The sequence below is a fragment of the Hyperolius riggenbachi genome, chromosome 9, assembly GCF_040937935.1.
Source record: "Hyperolius riggenbachi isolate aHypRig1 chromosome 9, aHypRig1.pri, whole genome shotgun sequence".
NCBI classification, from domain to species: Eukaryota; Metazoa; Chordata; class Amphibia; order Anura; family Hyperoliidae; genus Hyperolius; species Hyperolius riggenbachi.
The window spans coordinates 87,983,493-88,001,734 of NC_090654.1; the positions used below are offsets into that span (position 1 = coordinate 87,983,493).

Below are 18,242 nucleotides of genomic sequence, written 5' to 3' on the forward strand. Positions count from 1 at the left end.
GATGTGCAGATCACTGTTAACCACACTACCATTCGCCCTACCTCTCAAGCCCGCTGTCTGGGTGTCACCATGGACTCCACACTCTCCTTCACTCCCCACATCCAAAACCTCACAAAGTCCTGCAACTTACACCTTCGTAACATCTGTAAGATTTGCCATTTCTTGACCTCTGCCACCACCAAACTCCTCATCCATGCCCTCATAATTTCCCGCCTCGACTACTGCAATGCCCTTCTTTCAGGTCTCCCTATGACCCGAATAGCCCCACTGCAGTCCATCATGAATGCGGCAGCCAGAATTTTCCACTCCTCTCATCGCTCCCCCAGGGCGGCTCCCCTCCGTGAATCTCTCCACTGGCTTCCTATCCAGTCCAGAATCAGATTCAAGGAACTCCCTACCTGCACCCATTAGGGCAGCCCCCTCCTTCAACACCTTCAAGAAGGCCCTCAAAACTCACCTTTTCACTCTGGCCTACCACCCCTCACAATTGCTCTAAACCCACAGCTGAACTCTGGTCCCCTACCTCTCGTGTCCCTACCTCTCCCTCTAGATTGTAAGCCTTTGGGCAGGGTCCTCCTCCTTTTGTGTCCTACCTGATCATGCACCTCCATTACTGTGCACCCATGCTATGCTTTTGAGTGAACCTAACTTGCCTTATCTCCATGCTCCCCTCCAGTGACTGACTAAGCATTACCTTGTACTCATACTGTGCTGTGTGATCTGGTTTCATATTGCTGGGGTCACCCCTAAATATTGTCTGTAACCTAAATTAATGTCCAGCGCTACGTAATATGTTGGCGCTTTATAAATACAATAAATAGTAATAATAATAATATATGCTTATTATGTTTGCCACCAATCTGCAAACATAATAAGCATAATTAGGAATAGCCCCACCCACCAATCTGCAAACATAATAAACATAATTAGGCATAGCCCCACCCACCAATATGCAAACATAATAAACATAATTAGGCATAGCTCCACCCACCAATCTGCAAACATAATAAACATAACTAGGCATATTTCCACCCACCAATCTACAAACATAATAAACATAATTAGGCATAGCTCCACCCACCAATCTGCAAACATAATAAACATAATTAGGCATAGCAACACCCATTAATATGCAAACATAATAAACATATGTAGGCAGGGGATTCATGTGTTGTATTAGGTGGGGATTGATGTGTAATATAGCAACGTAAATGTTTTTGTCAAGGGGTGCCTTGAAAAAATGTCATAGTCATCAAGGGTGCCTGGAACCTTAAAAAGTTTCAGAAGCACTGCTCTACACTTCACTTATCTCTGTCCTGCTAAACACAATGCATATCATTGCAGGAGAGGCTCTGAAGTGTCGCAAGACTAACTGCCCCAATTACAGACCCAACAGCTGCAGCAGCACCATGATGACCTGTCCAGCAGATGCTGACAACTGCTTTGTTTGGACAAGTGTTATTGGTTACCAAGGTAGGTGACCTCAATTTACTTTTCATTTTAGGCTACTACTACACATTGCACTGAAGCAGTGCTATACATACTGTATTCTTCTGTATATTGTCTAGAATTAGAGATGGACAAGATGAAACCTCAAAGACTAAAGTACAAACTGCACAGCAGATACTGTAGGGGGGTCGGGGGAAAATGAGTTGAAGTTGCCCGGGGCTTCTAATGGTCCCCCGCAGACATCCTGTGTTGGCGCAGCTACTCACTGATGCTCTGGCCCCGCCTCCGGGTCACTTCTGGAATTTCAGGCTTTAAAGTCTGAAAACCACTGCGCCTGCGTTGCCGTGTCCTCGATCCCGCTGATGTCATTAAGAGCGCACAGCGCAGGCCCCATATGGTCTGTGTCTACACAGTACACTCCTGGTGACATCAGCGGGAGCGAGGACACGGCAACGCAGGCGCAGTGGTTTTCTGACTTTAACCACTTCGTCCACAGGTCAGTAGATATACGTCCTCTGGGACTTCATCTAAGCCACAGGTCAGTAGATATACGTCTTGTAGCAGAAGCAGTGCTGTGCAGGATTGGGCTTGCTCCTGTGCACATTTCTGGCACTATCTGATGCAGCACTAATTGGTGAATGGGAATATAAGTTTCCTGAGCTAATGAGATTGATTTTTACTATGAAAAATACTTGTATTTTCTCATTTCATAGTGAAAAACACACTCTGTAGCATTATTTCAGAATCAAATATCTTCACCATAAATTGTGACAGGAACATAATCTAAGTTTTGTGATAAGCAGTAAGAATTGCCAAACAAAATGTGTGTTTTTAATCTACAGTAGCACTTTTTATTTTTAAACTGGAATTGGTAAAACTGAAAAATACATGTTTTTTCTATTTTTTTCTTTGTTTTCCCATTAAAATTCATAGAAAACAAAATAGTTTGAGGGAAAAAATGGCATACAATGAAAGCCTAGTTTGTCTTGAAAAAAACAATATATATTTAATTTCTGTGTCATAAGTAGGGATAAAGTTATTTCTGATTAAATAGGGACATAGCTAAACTGTCAAAACTGCTCTGGTCAATAAGTACAAAACAAGGTCTGGATGCGAAGTGGTTAAAGTCAGAAATTCCAGAAGTGAACTGGAGGCGGGGCCGGAGCATCGGTGAGTGGCTGCGCGGGCACAGGACGTCTGCGGGGGACCATTAAAAGCCCTGGGTAAGTTCAACTCATTTTCCCCCGACCCCCCTACAGTATCCCTTTAAACTTGAGAACTTCACTGATAATTTTTTTTTCCAGAATTGTTTGCTGTTAGATGGTAAGGTTTGCAAATGTCATGTGGGCCATAGAAAACCATAGCCCAGCTGGTGAGAGGCTAGCAAATTACTGATTGTGTGATTGCTGTTATTATTATTACTGATTTATGAAGCGCCAACATATTCAGTGGTGCTGTACAAAGTAAGAAATGAACATGGGGTACATAATAATACAGACAATAGTGTACACTGATAAAGAGTTGGCACAAAATACAGAACAAGTACAAAATACAGAATTGGTCATTACAGTGATAAAATGAATATGAATAAATGTGTAACAAATTCCAAGACACACCAGTGCTTATCTAAAGGATCAATGTGTTACAGTCTGTTATGTGCACATGCTATTGGCCATTAATGATATTATTTCTTTGGATGATCAATCGCCCAGTTCGATCGTAATATTGCTCGGAAACGGTCCTTTTGACCCAATAACGGATGGAAAGCTGCTATCCAATTCAGATTGATGGAATGGATCCATTTTTTTTATTGATTCTTTCAATCGCATTAAATTGAATAACAGCTTTCCTTGCATTAGTGGGCCCAAACGATCATTTCTGATTGTTATTAGGAACTAATCAGAAGATCAATCGTCGGGAGAATTACATTGTTAAAGAGAGTCTGAAGTGAGATCAAAATCTTGCTTTTTATGTCTAGGGCTTAGCCGCTGCATCCCCGTGGCAGAATGAGGGTTTTATACCCCCCAAATCTGAAATTGGGAAGTGCTTCCTGAAAGAGGCAGAGCTTTGGGCTGTAGCTCTGCCTCTACGTGCGTCAATCCCCGCTGACCGCCGCCTCTCCAAGCCCCTCTCAGTCTTCCTTCACTGAAAGGGGCAGGGAGAGGCGGAGATCTGCGGTGGATTGACATGAATGGAGGCAGAGCTGCAGCTCCAAGCTCTGCCTGCCCAGGCAGCAAATTCCACAACTTAGGAATTCTTGGATTTTTGCCCTGTGATTTGGCGCGGTATAAAACCCTCGTTCTGCCGCGGGGATGCAGCGTTTCAGCCCTGGACATAATGCTGCACATAAATAAAAGGTAAAAACAAGATTTTAATTTCACTTCAGACTCTCTTTAAAAAAAGTAAAATAAATTGGGGCTGTCAGGATTCAGTAAAGAGTACCTGAAGTGACATGATGAGATACACATAGGTACAAGTATTACTAGTCCTACCAACACATTGTTCAAAGTCCCTTTCTGTTTTCCTGTTAAAGAAGAAGGTATAGAGTCCCTCCAGTCTTGGTTATTTTTAATGTACTCTTTATTGCCCCTTTACAGGATATCAGCGATGTAACAAGTAAGAAACTCACCTGTTAATTTCAAACCCTGCCCCCCCCCCCCCCCTGTCACTTGCCTGAAGCCTGCTGAGACATCTGCAGCTCTCTGGCCACCCCCACCTGTGTTGCCGTGGCCTGCACCCAGCTAGGCGGACACCTATCAGACCAAGGCTGCTGAACTGCGGGTGGGTCACAGCAGTACAGGTGGGGTAGTCACAGAGCTCCAGATGTCTCGGCAGACTTCGGGCAAAACTTGTCACAGTGTTTTTTTTTTCAATAGGGGCAGGGTTTAACACTATGTTCATTTACCGGCAAGTGGAAGAGTTCACCCATTCGAACAACAAAGAGGACATTAAAAATAAGCTTAATTTGATTGAATGTACTCTTCAAAAAAAAATGGAATTGCTATCTATGCAAATGAGTTTGTGAGCAGCCTACATCACAAAAGGGAGTCTGCTCAACTGGAAGTTAAAATGACCAATCTTTATTGGAGTGCAAGTGGAACATGACCCTAAATATCTGAGAATCATTTTCACAGGGAAAGTTGAGCTTTCCTTCTTCGTTACGGACGAGCTCAGCTCGTCCAGTAACGTCGCAGGGCACTGCTCAGGCCCTGGTCGGCCGATTTGGACAATTTTTTTTTCAAACAAGCAGCTAGCACTTTGCTAGCTGCATGTTTGTTCCGATCGCCGCCGGTCTCCGCTGTTGCGCCGCTGCCCACCGTGAAAGAGGCACCCTCCCACACACCCCGTGCACAGCCTGGCCAATCACCGGCAGGCTGCGCTATGGGGTGAATCGGGACTCCCCGATGACGTCATTACGATTGTCGCCATGGCGACGGGGAAGCCCTTACAGGAAATCCCGTTCAGAACGGGATTTCCTGTTGTACATGGGCGGCGGTGGCGATCGGAGATGCTGGGGGGATGCCGCAGGGAGGGGGAATCATGTAGCTAGCGCTAGGCTAGCTACATGATAGGAAAAAAAATAGGGTAAAAAAAAAAACATCGCACGGCCGTGGAAATCAGAACGCCAGGGAGGTAATGTAAAAACATCTCATATGTATTAACAATAATTGTAAATAGCAACAATGAATAAATTTGGAAGAAAATAAACAGTAGGTAATATTTGATCTGTGGTGCTGAAGAAAGTTCACCAAACACAATAGGAGTCAACCACTTATCTGCATAAAAGCAGCATCCTAATGTTTGCAAAGGACCACCATGGCAAGTAGGAATGGTTAATGAATTGCCAATAATAAGAGTTTATGCAATTGTAATTTTAATTGTATACAAATTCATGCAGACCGATCAAATCCAGAAGCCCCTGCTTTGATTGGTCCATTTCTTAGCTACATACATTTGCAATAGGAAACCCCATAGGGAACAGTTCTCCAAACACAGCACCCTCTTACAGCACAAAGTGTTGTGGTTGGCCAAATAGTGTGGGAATATTTTACTACAACCTATTGGAAACCTAGCAGTTCAAAGGGTGCCATCCACCAATTGAATTTCCCTATGAGGTCTCCTGCTTGGTCCTCTAAAGTAGACTAGCACCCAATTTTTTTCTTCCTTTTTTACCCTTTCAGTTAAATTAAGTTTTCTTTGGTATCAGCTTAATTTACTATATTATTAGATACAACTAATTGTTTTTTTTAAATATTCCTCCTTTAGTTTCATTCAGCCGTGGATGCATGAAACGGGCCAACTGCCAACTGATGAGTTCTACTCAGCAAAACTTCAGGTGCTGCTCTGCAGATCTCTGCAACTGAGGCCCCTGCTGGATGCTTGATAGCCACTATCACTGGGAATACACATTATTGGTTTTAAAGGGCCTGATTTACTTAGCTTTCCCAGGGTTGGGGATGATTAAGGTACATGAGTTATCCTGAAAACCTGGACTGGGTCTTATTACTAATCACCTACTATAGCGACAATTTTACAGCTTCTATGTAGCATAAGAGCTTATCTACACAACTTGTTGGATAACCTGTTACTTATCGAGATTGGATGTGTGTAGGCACCTGATTGCTCTGCCCTGTTAGTTTCTCATATGCAGGTTATTAGCTTTAACTGAGCGAAGCAATTGCTTTTCCCATTTCTGTAATTATTGAGTTGTGTTTTCCAATGATGTCATCCCCTGGAGATCATTAGTAAATCAGGAATCAAAGATCATGGCACTTCTGCAAATCTATAAAGTTTCTGCACTCTGCTTATTATAATCTACTGTTCAATGTTGTATATATAATCTATCTCTCATAGTAATGGAAAACTTTTGTAGATTAATATTTTCTGTTTTCTGGCACAAAATCTGATACATTATCCTGTTCATGTAATGTTTCTGCTGAATAAAAAAAAACTATTAGATGACCACAATTTCTCTTTTTTATTGTGTTAATAAATTAAGTATACATATTGTTTTTAAGTGTAATATTCAACAAGCCTAGCCCCCCCCCCCCCCCCCACAGGTGCTCTTTTCCTCTAGCACATTACATTTTTCTATATACAGATCTTTTTTTCTTATATTACACCAGGGACATACTGTACCTACAAACCTGGAGCAAAGAAAGAAACACAGCCCCCCCTCCCTAAGACCCAACCCACCCTCTGATACATTTGCATGGTTTAACACAACCCTTTTCTCTCCCCTCACAAGTTTGGCCAGTAAAATGCCCCCCCCCCCCCCCCCCATATGAATTAAAATCTCGGACTATGTCCAACACTCTGATCGCTGCCGCTCAATCCCCTATGCCACACAATATAAATGTTACATGGTTGCTTTTGGGATGGTCACTAGGGGCACCATTGCTGGAGCTAGTTTGGCAAAGTGTCTCCCTATGTGTATCAAACTGCTGACAATTTGATACTCTCCAGCACCAAACAGTAGAGATGTCGCGAACCTCCGATTTTCGGTTCGCGAACTTCCGCGGAAGGTTCGGTTCGCGTAAAAGTTCACGAACCGCAATAGACTTCAATGGGGAGGCGAACTTTGAAAAATAGAAAAAATTATGCTGGCCACAAAAGTGATGGAAAAGATGTTTCAAGGGGTCTAACACCTGGAGGGGGGCATAGCGGAGTGGGATACATGCCCAAAGTCCCGGGGAAAAATCTGGATTTGACGCAAAGCAGCGTTTTAAGGGCAGAAATCACATTGAATGCTAAATTGCAGGCCTAAAGTGCTTTCAAACATCTTGCATGGGTATACATCAATTAGGGAGTGTAATTAGAGTTCTGCTTCACACTGACACACCAAACTCACTGTGTAACGCACCGCAAACAGCTGTTTGCATAGTGACGGCCGTGCTGGACTGGTGCGCACCGTGGCCAGAGTGTAGGCCGTTGCGTTTTTTAAGCCCATATGGTCGCCGGGCTGTGGTAGCTCAATGATAGAACAACAGTGACTGTCCAGCTGATCAAATTTGGTTTGACCACAATGAAGCAACGACCTTATTATCTTTTGTGTGCCACCCCCACCCGAGACACTCAAATAGCCGGTGGTCATTGCTTCATTGTGATGCGCAAGCCCCTTCACCGCGGCAAGGTAATGATCACGAAGGGGGATGGGCACATGTACATGCCTTTTGTTTTTTTGTTGCAGCCGCCCGCAGTGCAGCCAGAAAAATTAGGCAGGCATGTACACGCACCAGAAAAATTTGTGAAGCGGCCGCTGCTAGCAGTGGCCTAAAAAATTCAGGAATCCGCCTAGAGTCCTGGACCCTGTTGGTGGTGGCGGAGAAGGCAGTCAAGCGGCCTGCAGGCAGAGATGCTGTGTGTGGGGACTGACTTAGTCTTTGGTTGTGCAGTAGCCCTCCGTGATCCATTCCTCATTCTTTTTGATAAAGGTCAGGTACTGAACACTGTCGTGACTTAGGCGACTTCTCTTCTCAGTAACTATGCCTCCAGCTGCACTGAAGGTCCTTTCTGACAGGACGCTTGCGGCAGGGCAAGAGGGAAGTTGTATGGCAAATTGGGACAGCTCTGGCCACAGGTCAAGCCTGCGCAACCAGTATTCCAAGGGTTCATCGTCGCTTTTCGCAGAGTCTACATCCACACTCAAGGCCAGGTAGTCGGCTACCTGCCGGTCCAGGCGTTGGTGGAGGTGGATCCGGAAGGACTATGGCGAGGAGTTGGACTAAAGAACGTCCGCATGTCCGACATCACCCTGAGATCGCTGGAGCTTCCTGTCCTTGCCTGCGTGGACTTGGGAGGAGGCGGGTTACTGCCAGTGGTACCTTGATTGCGTTGTGCAGCCACATCACCCTTAAACGCATTGTAAAGCATCATCGACAGCTTGTTCTGCAAGTGCTGCATCCTTTCCGCCTTGTGTTGACTTGGTAACAGGTCCGCCACTTTGTGCCTGTACCGAGGGTCTAGTAGCGTAGCCACCCAGTACAGGTCATTTGTCTTAAGTTTTTTGATACGGGGGTCCCTCAACAGGCTGGACAACATGAAAGAGGACATCTGCACAAAGCTGGATGCAGATGTACTCTCCATCTCCTCTTGCTCTTCCTCAGTGACGGGATGCAACTCCTCTTCCTCCCCCCAGCCACGAACAATACCACGGGAATGTGGAGCAGCAGAAGCCCCCTGTGACGGCTGCCGCAGTTGTTCTTCTTCCGCCGCCTCTTCCTCCTCCACAGAAACACCTTCCTCATCATCACCATCATCAGAGTCTGACTCCTCTCCTTCCCCACACGACTTCTCTTCTTCCTCCTCCTCGTCCCCCCTCTGTGCTGCCGCAGGTGTTGTGGGAACATCGGGTTCGGGTGTAAATGGCTCCCATGACTCCTGCTGCCGTAACTCTTCTCGTTTACGCTCTTCCATAGCTGTATCCACCACTCTACGCACGGCACGCTCCAGGAAGTAGGCGTAGGGGATCAAGTCGCTGATGGTGCCCTCATCGCGACTCACCAGTTTGGTCACCTCCTCAAAGGGTTCCATGACCCTGCATGCATTTTGCATCAGTGTCCAGTTGTTGGGCCACAACATTCCCATCCTCCCAGATTGTGTCCTTGTACTGTAATGATACAGGTACTGGGTGACGGCTTTCTCCTGGTCTAGCAGGCGAGAGAACATCAGCAGGGTGGAATTCCAGTGAGTCGGGCTATTGCAAATCAGGCGTCTCACCGGCAAGTTGTTTCTACGCTGAATGTCCGCAAAGCGTGCCATGGCCTTGTAAGAGCGCCTGAAATGCCCACACAACTTCCTGGCCTGCTTCAGGACGTCCTCTAAGCCTGGGTACTTGGACACAAATCTTTGCACGACCAGATTCAGCACATGTGCCATGCAGGGTATGTGTGTCAGCTTCCCCAAATTCAATGCAGCAATGAGATTGCTGCCGTTGTCACACACCACGTTGCCGATCTCAAGCTTGTGCGGGGTCAGCCATTGCTCCACCTGTTTGTTAAGAGCAGCCAGGAGAGCTGCTCCAGTGTGACTCTCCACTTTCAGGCAAGACATGTCTAACACTGCATGACACCGTCGTACCTGGCATGCAGCATAGGCCCTGGGGTGCTGGGGCTGTGTAGCTGGAGAGGAGATTGCGGCACCAGCCAAGGAGGAGGAGGAGGATGACGACAGCGAAGCGGTGGTAGCAGGTGGAGAGGAGGTGGCTGGAGGCCTGCCTGCAAGCCGTGGAGGTGTGACAAGTCGGTCCGCTGCGCAGCCACGTACTCCCTGCTTGCTGCCATCGGTCACCAGGTTGACCCAATGGGCTGTGTATGTAATGTAGTGGCCCTGCCCGTGCTTGGCAGACCAGGCATCCGTGGTCAGGTGGACCCTTGACCCAACGCTGTGTGCCAGAGATGACACCACTTGCCTCTCAACTGCACAGTACAGTTTGGGTATGGCCTTTTGTGAAAAATAATTGCGGCCTGGTATCTTCCACTGCGGTGTACCAATGGCCACAAACTTACGGAAAGCCTCCGACTCCACCAGCTTGTATGGTAATAGCTGGCGAGCTAATAGTTCCGCCACGCCAGCTGTCAGACCCTAGGCAAGAGGGTGACTGGCAGACATTTGCTTCTTACGCTCAAATACTTCCTTCACGGACAGCTGGGTACTGCTGTGGGCAGAGGAGAAGGAACCGCTGAAGGGAAGAGGCGGTGTGGAGGAGGGTGGCTGTGAAGGTGCAAGGGAGAAAGTGGATGAAGACGATGCACCTGAAGGAGGAAGAGGAGAAGAAGGGTGGCTTGTCTTTTGAGGGGTGCTGCTTTTCCTCAGGTGTTCTTGCCATAGCTGTTTGTGCCTTCTCTCCAGGTGCCTTCGTAAGGCACTTGTCCCTACGTGAGAGTTGGCCTTTCCACGGCTCAATTTTTGCTGGCAGAGACAACAGATGGCTTTGCTCCGATCTGAGACACACACGTGAAAAAATTTCCAAACCGCTGAACCCCCCTGGGGTGATGGCGCTACGGTGGCATCAGCAGCTGACGTTGAAGGGCATGTGTGCTGGCTGGCCATAGCTGGCGATACATGGCGCCGGACACTGCCCCCAGCTGTTTCTGAGGACGAGCTCCCTCTGCTTCTATCATGGAGTCGTCTCCTCCTACTCCTCTCTGACTCCTCCTCTGAACTGTCCCCCTGGTCATCTCCTCTACCGGGAACATATGTGGTATCCGTATAATCGTCATCATAATCCTCCTGGCCAGCTGCGCTTTCCTCAGACACCTCCTCAAGTGCACCAACTTCAGGTGGTCCACCATCATCCCCATCCACACACGTTACGTCCATACTATCGCCACCTAACTCAGACGTATGAGGTGGTGTACCTGCGCCTTCTTGTTGTTGTTGCAGTAGTGGTTGGGAATCAGTGATTTCACCACCACCACCACCACCAAATAACTCCTGTGAAGTGTCAAATGCAGCGGATGTGGTGCTTGTTGTAGCGCTGGTGGCTGCGGGAGATGAGGTGTTCTGTGTTAAATACTCAAGCACCTCCTCACGATTTTGGGAAGTGATGGCACGTGCCTTCTTCTGAGCACTGTATTTTGGGGCAGGTCCGCACGAAATCACAGCAACACCACCTCGCACAGCCACAGACCTGCCGGTGCCTGGTGGCCTTCCTCTGGGTCTGCTTCTACCTCTTCCTCTACCTGGTTTGTCCATTTTGTCCATCTCGGGGGTATGCTAGCTATATGCAGTGAGGTGGGTTCTCACTCAACACAACAGGTAGTTAGATGCAGTGAGCTTGGTTCACTGAACACAACAGGTAGTTAGATGCAGTGGAAAGTATAAAGATTCCTTGCGCTCCCAAACCAGATCTCACAGATGTTCCTCTTTGATTCTCTGCACTTGTGCCGCTCAATGTAGGGGTCAACGAAATGGATCTATGTAGGAATAGAGCGCTCCATAGTGCATTTATCAAAGGGCGATTTTTATTAAAAAAGTGTAATGATCGCTGCTGCAGCAGGTATTGCTGGAAGCAGTAGTGCTGCAGCTCAGGCAGTTCTGATCTATTTCCATGCAAGCTGCATAGCTTTGTCTGCCTTTCCCTGCTGTCAGCTTGTGACTGATTATCATTCACCTGTGTGGGAATCTGCATGTCTGCTCCCATTGGATGACCTCAGTATAAAGATCTGCTTCCTGCAGGGTTTCCTTGGGTTTTCATAGCTTCAGTTTAAGCTAGTCTTGCCGTCGCTTCAGCCCCCGATCGTGTTTCTTGTTCTAAAGATACTTTGCTGGTTTTGCATCATATATTGGTTCATTGCCCATATATATGCATACCAGCACGTTTATTATTTTCCTTGTATTCGTGTTACGTTGATACATCAGTGTCGCTGATGTATACGTACACGAACTGTTTATATCCTGTGTGCAGTTAGTCAGCTTTCCAGCACGTTTTGGTAGGTTGCGCGTACCGTGACCACCCGTGCTGAGGTAGTTACCCTGCTCCTGGTTCCGTTTGTGGATTGCGTTCATCTCTGCGAAGAGATAACGAATCCTTCTGAATCCTGTCCTGTTACCGTTTGTGGATTGCGTTCATCTCTGCGAAGAGATAACGAATCCTTCTGAATCCTGTTCTGTTACTGTTTGTGGATTGCGTTCATCTCTGCGAAGAGATAGCGAATCCTTCTGAATCCTGTTCTGTTACCGTTTGTGGATTGCGTTCATCTCTGCGAAGAGATAGCGAATCCTTCTGAGTCCTGTTCCCTGTATTACTCCAGTCCTAGTCAGCGTTCCTGCTTATGTCATATATCGGTTCATTGCCGATATATACATATGTTAGTCAGACGTTACAAATAGTTTCATTGATAGCTGTAATTGTAATACGCTAGGAAAACATACTTCTTGTATATTTGTCTGTGTTACGTTCATCTATCTTGATCCTGCTATTTCCTGACTATCCTGTCCTGTCTTTGTGAGGCACGCCATCGCCGCAACGCATTGGCTGCCTCATTCCAGTCTGTGTTATTGTGGACGCTTGCTGTCACTAAGTAGTGGCTAGTTTAGCAAGCGTTCATTCTGTTTACCTGTCCTGATCTCCTCAGTTCTGGTTTGTGCGCTCAGCGCTACTTTGCGCTGAGACGTTATAGCGAAAGCATTGTTTGTGGCTGTCAGATCTGCACCGGCTCTGTGCGCCACAATCTCCTGTTGGAGTCAGTCCTCCCCTCCACTATACTAGGGATAGCCTGTTTCCTTGTGCTAGTGTGTGTACCTCCTCCACGTCAGCTCATGCGTTGCATGCTGACTGTGGAGAATACACCACCAAGCCTTACATTATGAAAACCCCCTTACCAATCCCCATTGTGGGGGGGATTCCCAGAAAGTATGACACTGTTAATTATGGTTCCTGTTCCTTTAAGAAATTTGAAGAACTTAGCTCTGAAACAGAAAATGAGTTTTTCTCTGAATGTGCCAGGTTCCTGACCAATCCTGATCTCCAAGCGACTCCTGTTTCAACCTGGGCACTCCAACTAAGTTATATTTTGTTTAAAGGGGAATTATTCCAGTGGGCATTTGATGTTCTCAATCATTCCGATTTGAAAGAGAGACCGCTGGAATTTCTAGCGTTTGTGATCCATAACTGGTTGCGCATAGATCCATTGCCTTTTCCTCTTAATGAACTCCTGGCAGCAGGCCAATCAGCTACTCCTTCAATTGCTTGCAAAAATGTTCAGCAAGCAGAAAGTGTTACTGATAATTTTCCTGCAGCCTTGAATAAATCACCAAAAACAGCAGGGTCTAAGGCCAAACGCAAACGTTCTAAGAAACGTGTCCGATCTGCAGAGTCGTTATCCTTAGCGACTGAGACCTATAATGAGATTCTGCCATTAACAGATAATGAAATGCAATTGTCTTTCAGGGGAGTTAAATGGACTTATGAAACTACTAATGAACTTTCCTCCCTGGCTAGGGAAAATAAAGATTTTTGTTTAAAAGAATTATCTGAGTATGATTATGAGGAGATATTACAGAGTATTGAACAAATCAACTTATTTGTGAAGCAAGGAAAGGTTGCATACACTACAGTTCAGCACTTGCTACAGGTATTGGAGATTGTTAGGAATAAGGAATCTGCCAATCACCTGCTAATTAACCCAATATATGTCCCTGCTACAATCATATCTGCAAACCATGATCTGCCTGTTAAGTATGCTTGGAATCCTCCATTTGAGAAAGGAGAGATGGAAGCTCTGGTCAATGAATGGAAGAATGATTCAAGTTCATTTTGTCAATTTTACAGTGCAAAAAGTGAATTAGTATTGAATGCATGCATTAAGTCTGCCTATAACCTAATAAAAACTGGTGTGTGTGAGTATGACTTTGTGGCTCCATTGATTGATGTGTGGGAACTGATTTTGGATGATTTTTATGTGACTCCGAATTCGCAAATTTGGCGTTCTGACCCGCCTGCTTCAGCACCTTTGGCTGATTCAGCAGGTGATTCGGAGCTCTTTTTGTGTGAAATTGAAGTTCCTGCAATTCCACCCTGTACCATGGATAACTCAGTGTTACTTACCAGTAAAACAGAAGCCACTGATACATTCTTAACCTTGCCCTGCGCAAATTTCTCAGCAGAGAATCCAGAGGTCCTGCTGACTTCCGAGTCCAGCCTAGCCAGTACTCATGACTCTTTGTTCAGTGAAACAGACACCAGAAAAATCTTGCCTGCCTCTGCAAATACTTCTGCAGAAATTACCTGTGTTAATAAAGTTCAACTCCTGTCTGATCCAGCAGATGCCAATAGATGCACTACATCAGTTTCCGAGTCCCAGCAATCCTGTCTAGAAACCTCAGAACCCCAGCATCTGAATTTTCCAATTTTACAAATGAATGGTGATTCAGATGCGCAAACATTGTGTCTTGATCTTCCTGTTTCTACACCTCGCTCTAGTTTCGTGAATAGCTCAGAGCATCTGCTATGTGAACCTGAAATCGCAGAATTATTACCTTGTTCAGAAAATATTCCAGTAAATTTGCCCTGTACCATGAATTGTGCAGTAGATCTCTCCAATGAAACTCAGGTCACAGAATCATTATGCTGTCCAGCAGGTGCTTCCATGGTTTTGCCCTGCAATATGGACTGTTCAGTGATCCTGTCCAGTGAAGCTGTGGTCGCAGAGTCTTATGCTTCACCCAGTACTTTGGATACTTCAAACCCTCTAGCAGAGGAGTCTGAGGCACTGCTTGCCCCAGTTGGTGTTGCAGTAATATTCACTTGTCTAGCAGCTGTTTTGGAATTACAGTCTGCTGTAATAAAACTTGATGAATTTCTGCCCAGCAAAGTAGAAGCCATTGAAATATTGTCCTCGTCAGCAAGTGTGTTAGATACCTTGCCCTGTACACAGTCTGATTTAACCAATGTTGTTGAGTCCCTCTCCAGTGTTGTAACAGCCGAGGAACTCCAGCCCTGTCCTCTGAATGTTTCAGAAGTCTTGCCCTGTAACATGGATAATTCTGATTCTCTGGTCAAAATAATAGAAATCTCAGAATTTCAGTCCGGTCTGATGAGTGTTCCTGAAACCCAGCCCTGTATCCTGAAAGATTCTGGTCCTCTGGCCGCTGTGGCAGAGGTTCCAGAGTCCCCTTCCTGTCCAGGGAATTCCTCAGTTTTGCCTAGTCCAGTGGGGGCTGCTGCAATACTGACTTGTTCTGCAGCGCCTCCAATCCAGTGTATTAGATGAGTCTCTGTCCAGTCCAGAGGTAGTTGTGGAGTCCCTATCTGGTTCAGTGCATACATCAGAAGATTTGTCCTGTCTTGTTAGTGCCCCTGAATCTGATTTGTTACTGACTTTGCTGGAATCAGCGACATCTAAGTCTGATCCTGCATTCTCATGTAAAAGTCCAGTAGTTGCGAAGTCTAGTCATGATTTTTTTTTGGCCAGTCCTGGTTTTTGTCCTGTCTTGGCTGACCCTGAGGCTCACAGTTCCTTGACATGCCCAGAGGTTTCTCTTGTGCCAGTGTGCCCAGATGTTCTTTGTGTGCCAGAATGCCCAAGTGTGTCTAAGGTGTTAGCGTGCTCTGATGCTTCCTTAGTGGGAACATGTTCTGATGTTGCCAGTCTGCCTGCATGCCCAGAGATGGTTCTGGTCCCTGAAAGCCCTGATATTGATGTTTGTCCTTGTGGCCCTGACTCGGGAATAGCCCTAGGTTCCATAGGGGTTCTTGATAGTTCTCCATGTGAGCCTAAGGGGCATTCTGACCTATGGGGATCTCTTTGGAGCTTCAAGGTGTTCTGGGAGGTCTCTGAGAAAACTTGTCCTGGTGCCTTGGACTGGTTCAACAGTGGGTTTTGTGTTGGTAAAGACAGTACCGGTGGGCATTGCAAAGGCTTTGGCGTTTCTGAACGGTTCCTGGAAGGCGGTGGGTATCGCTCAGGGAGTTTCGGAGGGCTTTCTTCTGGAAAACATGGTTCTGATGGGTGTCACACTGGGGCTTGTAGTACTGATGGGCATGGTTCTATAGGTTCTGGTTCTGATGGGTCCAGTCTTGTGGGGACTGATTCTGGAATTCGGTCTTGCCGGGCTGTCCCGGTCATCATGAATTATCAGTCAGACTGTTTTGTTGGGAATTTCAGTTTTGAAAAGCGTCTGGAATCCGCTTTTAAGGGCGGGGGTACTGTAATGATCGCTGCTGCAGCAGGTATTGCTGGAAGCAGTAGTGCTGCAGCTCAGGCAGTTCTGATCTATTTCCATGCAAGCTGCATAGCTTTGTCTGCCTTTCCCTGCTGTCAGCTTGTGACTGATTATCATTCACCTGTGTGGGAATCTGCATGTCTGCTCCCATTGGATGACCTCAGTATAAAGATCTGCTTCCTGCAGGGTTTCCTTGGGTTTTCATAGCTTCAGTTTAAGCTAGTCTTGCTGTCGCTTCAGCCCCCGATCGTGTTTCTTGTTCTAAAGATACTTTGCTGGTTTTGCATCATATATTGGTTCATTGCCCATATATATGCATACCAGCACGTTTATTATTTTCCTTGTATTCGTGTTACGTTGATACATCAGTGTCGCTGATGTATACGTACACGAACTGTTTATATCCTGTGTGCAGTTAGTCAGCTTTCCAGCACGTTTTGGTAGGTTGCGCGTACCGTGACCACCCGTGCTGAGGTAGTTACCCTGCTCCTGGTTCCGTTTGTGGATTGCGTTCATCTCTGCGAAGAGATAACGAATCCTTCTGAATCCTGTTCTGTTACTGTTTGTGGATTGCGTTCATCTCTGCGAAGAGATAACGAATCCTTCTGAATCCTGTTCTGTTACCGTTTGTGGATTGCGTTCATCTCTGCGAAGAGATAGCGAATCCTTCTGAGTCCTGTTCCCTGTATTACTCCAGTCCTAGTCAGCGTTCCTGCTTATGTCATATATCGGTTCATTGCCGATATATACATATGTTAGTCAGACGTTACAAATAGTTTCATTGATAGCTGTAATTGTAATACGCTAGGAAAACATACTTATTGTATATTTGTCTGTGTTACGTTCATCTATCTTGATCCTGCTATTTCCTGACTATCCTGTCCTGTCTTTGTGAGGCACGCCATCGCCGCAACGCATTGGCTGCCTCATTCCAGTCTGTGTTATTGTGGACGCTTGCTGTCACTAAGTAGTGGCTAGTTTAGCAAGCGTTCATTCTGTTTACCTGTCCTGATCTCCTCAGTTCTGGTTTGTGCGCTCAGCGCTACTTTGCGCTGAGACGTTATAGCGAAAGCATTGTTTGTGGCTGTCAGATCTGCACCAGCTCTGTGCGCCACAATCTCCTGTTGGAGTCAGTCCTCCCCTCCACTATACTAGGGATAGCCTGTTTCCTTGTGCTAGTGTGTGTACCTCCTCCACGTCAGCTTATGCGTTGCATGCTGACTGTGGAGAATACACCACCAAGCCTTACAAAAAGTTAAAATGTACTCACAAACATCAAAGTCACAATCGCTTGTCAGCGGTAAGCCAGCCGCTTGAACACCGGGCGGTGGATGGCAACGCACTGTGGCCAGCAGCGCGATCTCCGTTGTCCTGGACTACCGTCTCGCTTCTGGGTGGGCGTGGCTTGTCGTTAGTCACTAACTAACGAGTTGAGTGAGAACCCGGTGTTCAAGCGGCTGGCTTACCGCTGACAAGCAATTGTGACTTTGATGTTTGTGAGTACATTTTAACTTTTTTAATAAAAATCGCCCTTTGATAAATGCACTATGGAGCGCTCTATTCCTACATAGATCCAGTTAGATGCAGTGAGCTGGGTTCACTGAACAGTAAAGGTACTTAAGATGCAGTGAGGTGGGTTCTCACTGAACACAACAGGTAGTTAGATGCAGTGAGCTGGGTTCACTGAACAGTAAAGGTACTTAAGATGCAGTGAGGTGGGTTCTCACTCAACACAACAGGTAGTTAGATGCAGTGAGGTGGCCAGGTGGGTTCTCACTCAACACAACAGGTAGTTAGATGCAGTGAGCTGGGTTCACTCAACACAACGCTAGGTATATGCAGTGATGAGGTGGGTTAGGTAAACACAACAGGTACTGGGTAGTTAGATGCAGTGAGCTGGGTTCACTGAACAGTAAAGGTACTTAAGATGCAGTGAGGTGGGTTCTCACTCAACACAACAGGGAGTTATATGCAGTGAGCTGGGTTCACTCAACACAACGCTAGGTATATGCAGTGATGAGGTGGGTTAAGTAAACACAACAGGTACTGGGTAGTTAGATGCAGTGAGCTGGGTTCACTCAACATAAAGCTAGGTATATGCAGTGATGAGGTGGGTTAGGTAAACA

The 18,242-nt window shown here is 46.3% G+C and overlaps 1 protein-coding gene across 1 annotated transcript in view; it reads left to right on the forward strand.

Annotated features, from left to right (window-relative positions):
* LOC137531658 (CD59 glycoprotein-like) overlaps positions 1-6,417 on the forward strand; it is a 48,379-nt gene extending 41,962 nt beyond the window's left edge. Inside the window, exons 2-3 of the mRNA XM_068251601.1 lie at positions 1,345-1,473; positions 5,716-6,417. Of these exons, the coding sequence (XP_068107702.1) occupies positions 1,345-1,473; positions 5,716-5,813 (227 nt within the window). The 3' untranslated portion in view covers positions 5,814-6,417. The remainder of the gene's footprint in view (positions 1-1,344; positions 1,474-5,715) is intronic.
* Positions 6,418-18,242: the final 11,825 nt, after the last annotated feature.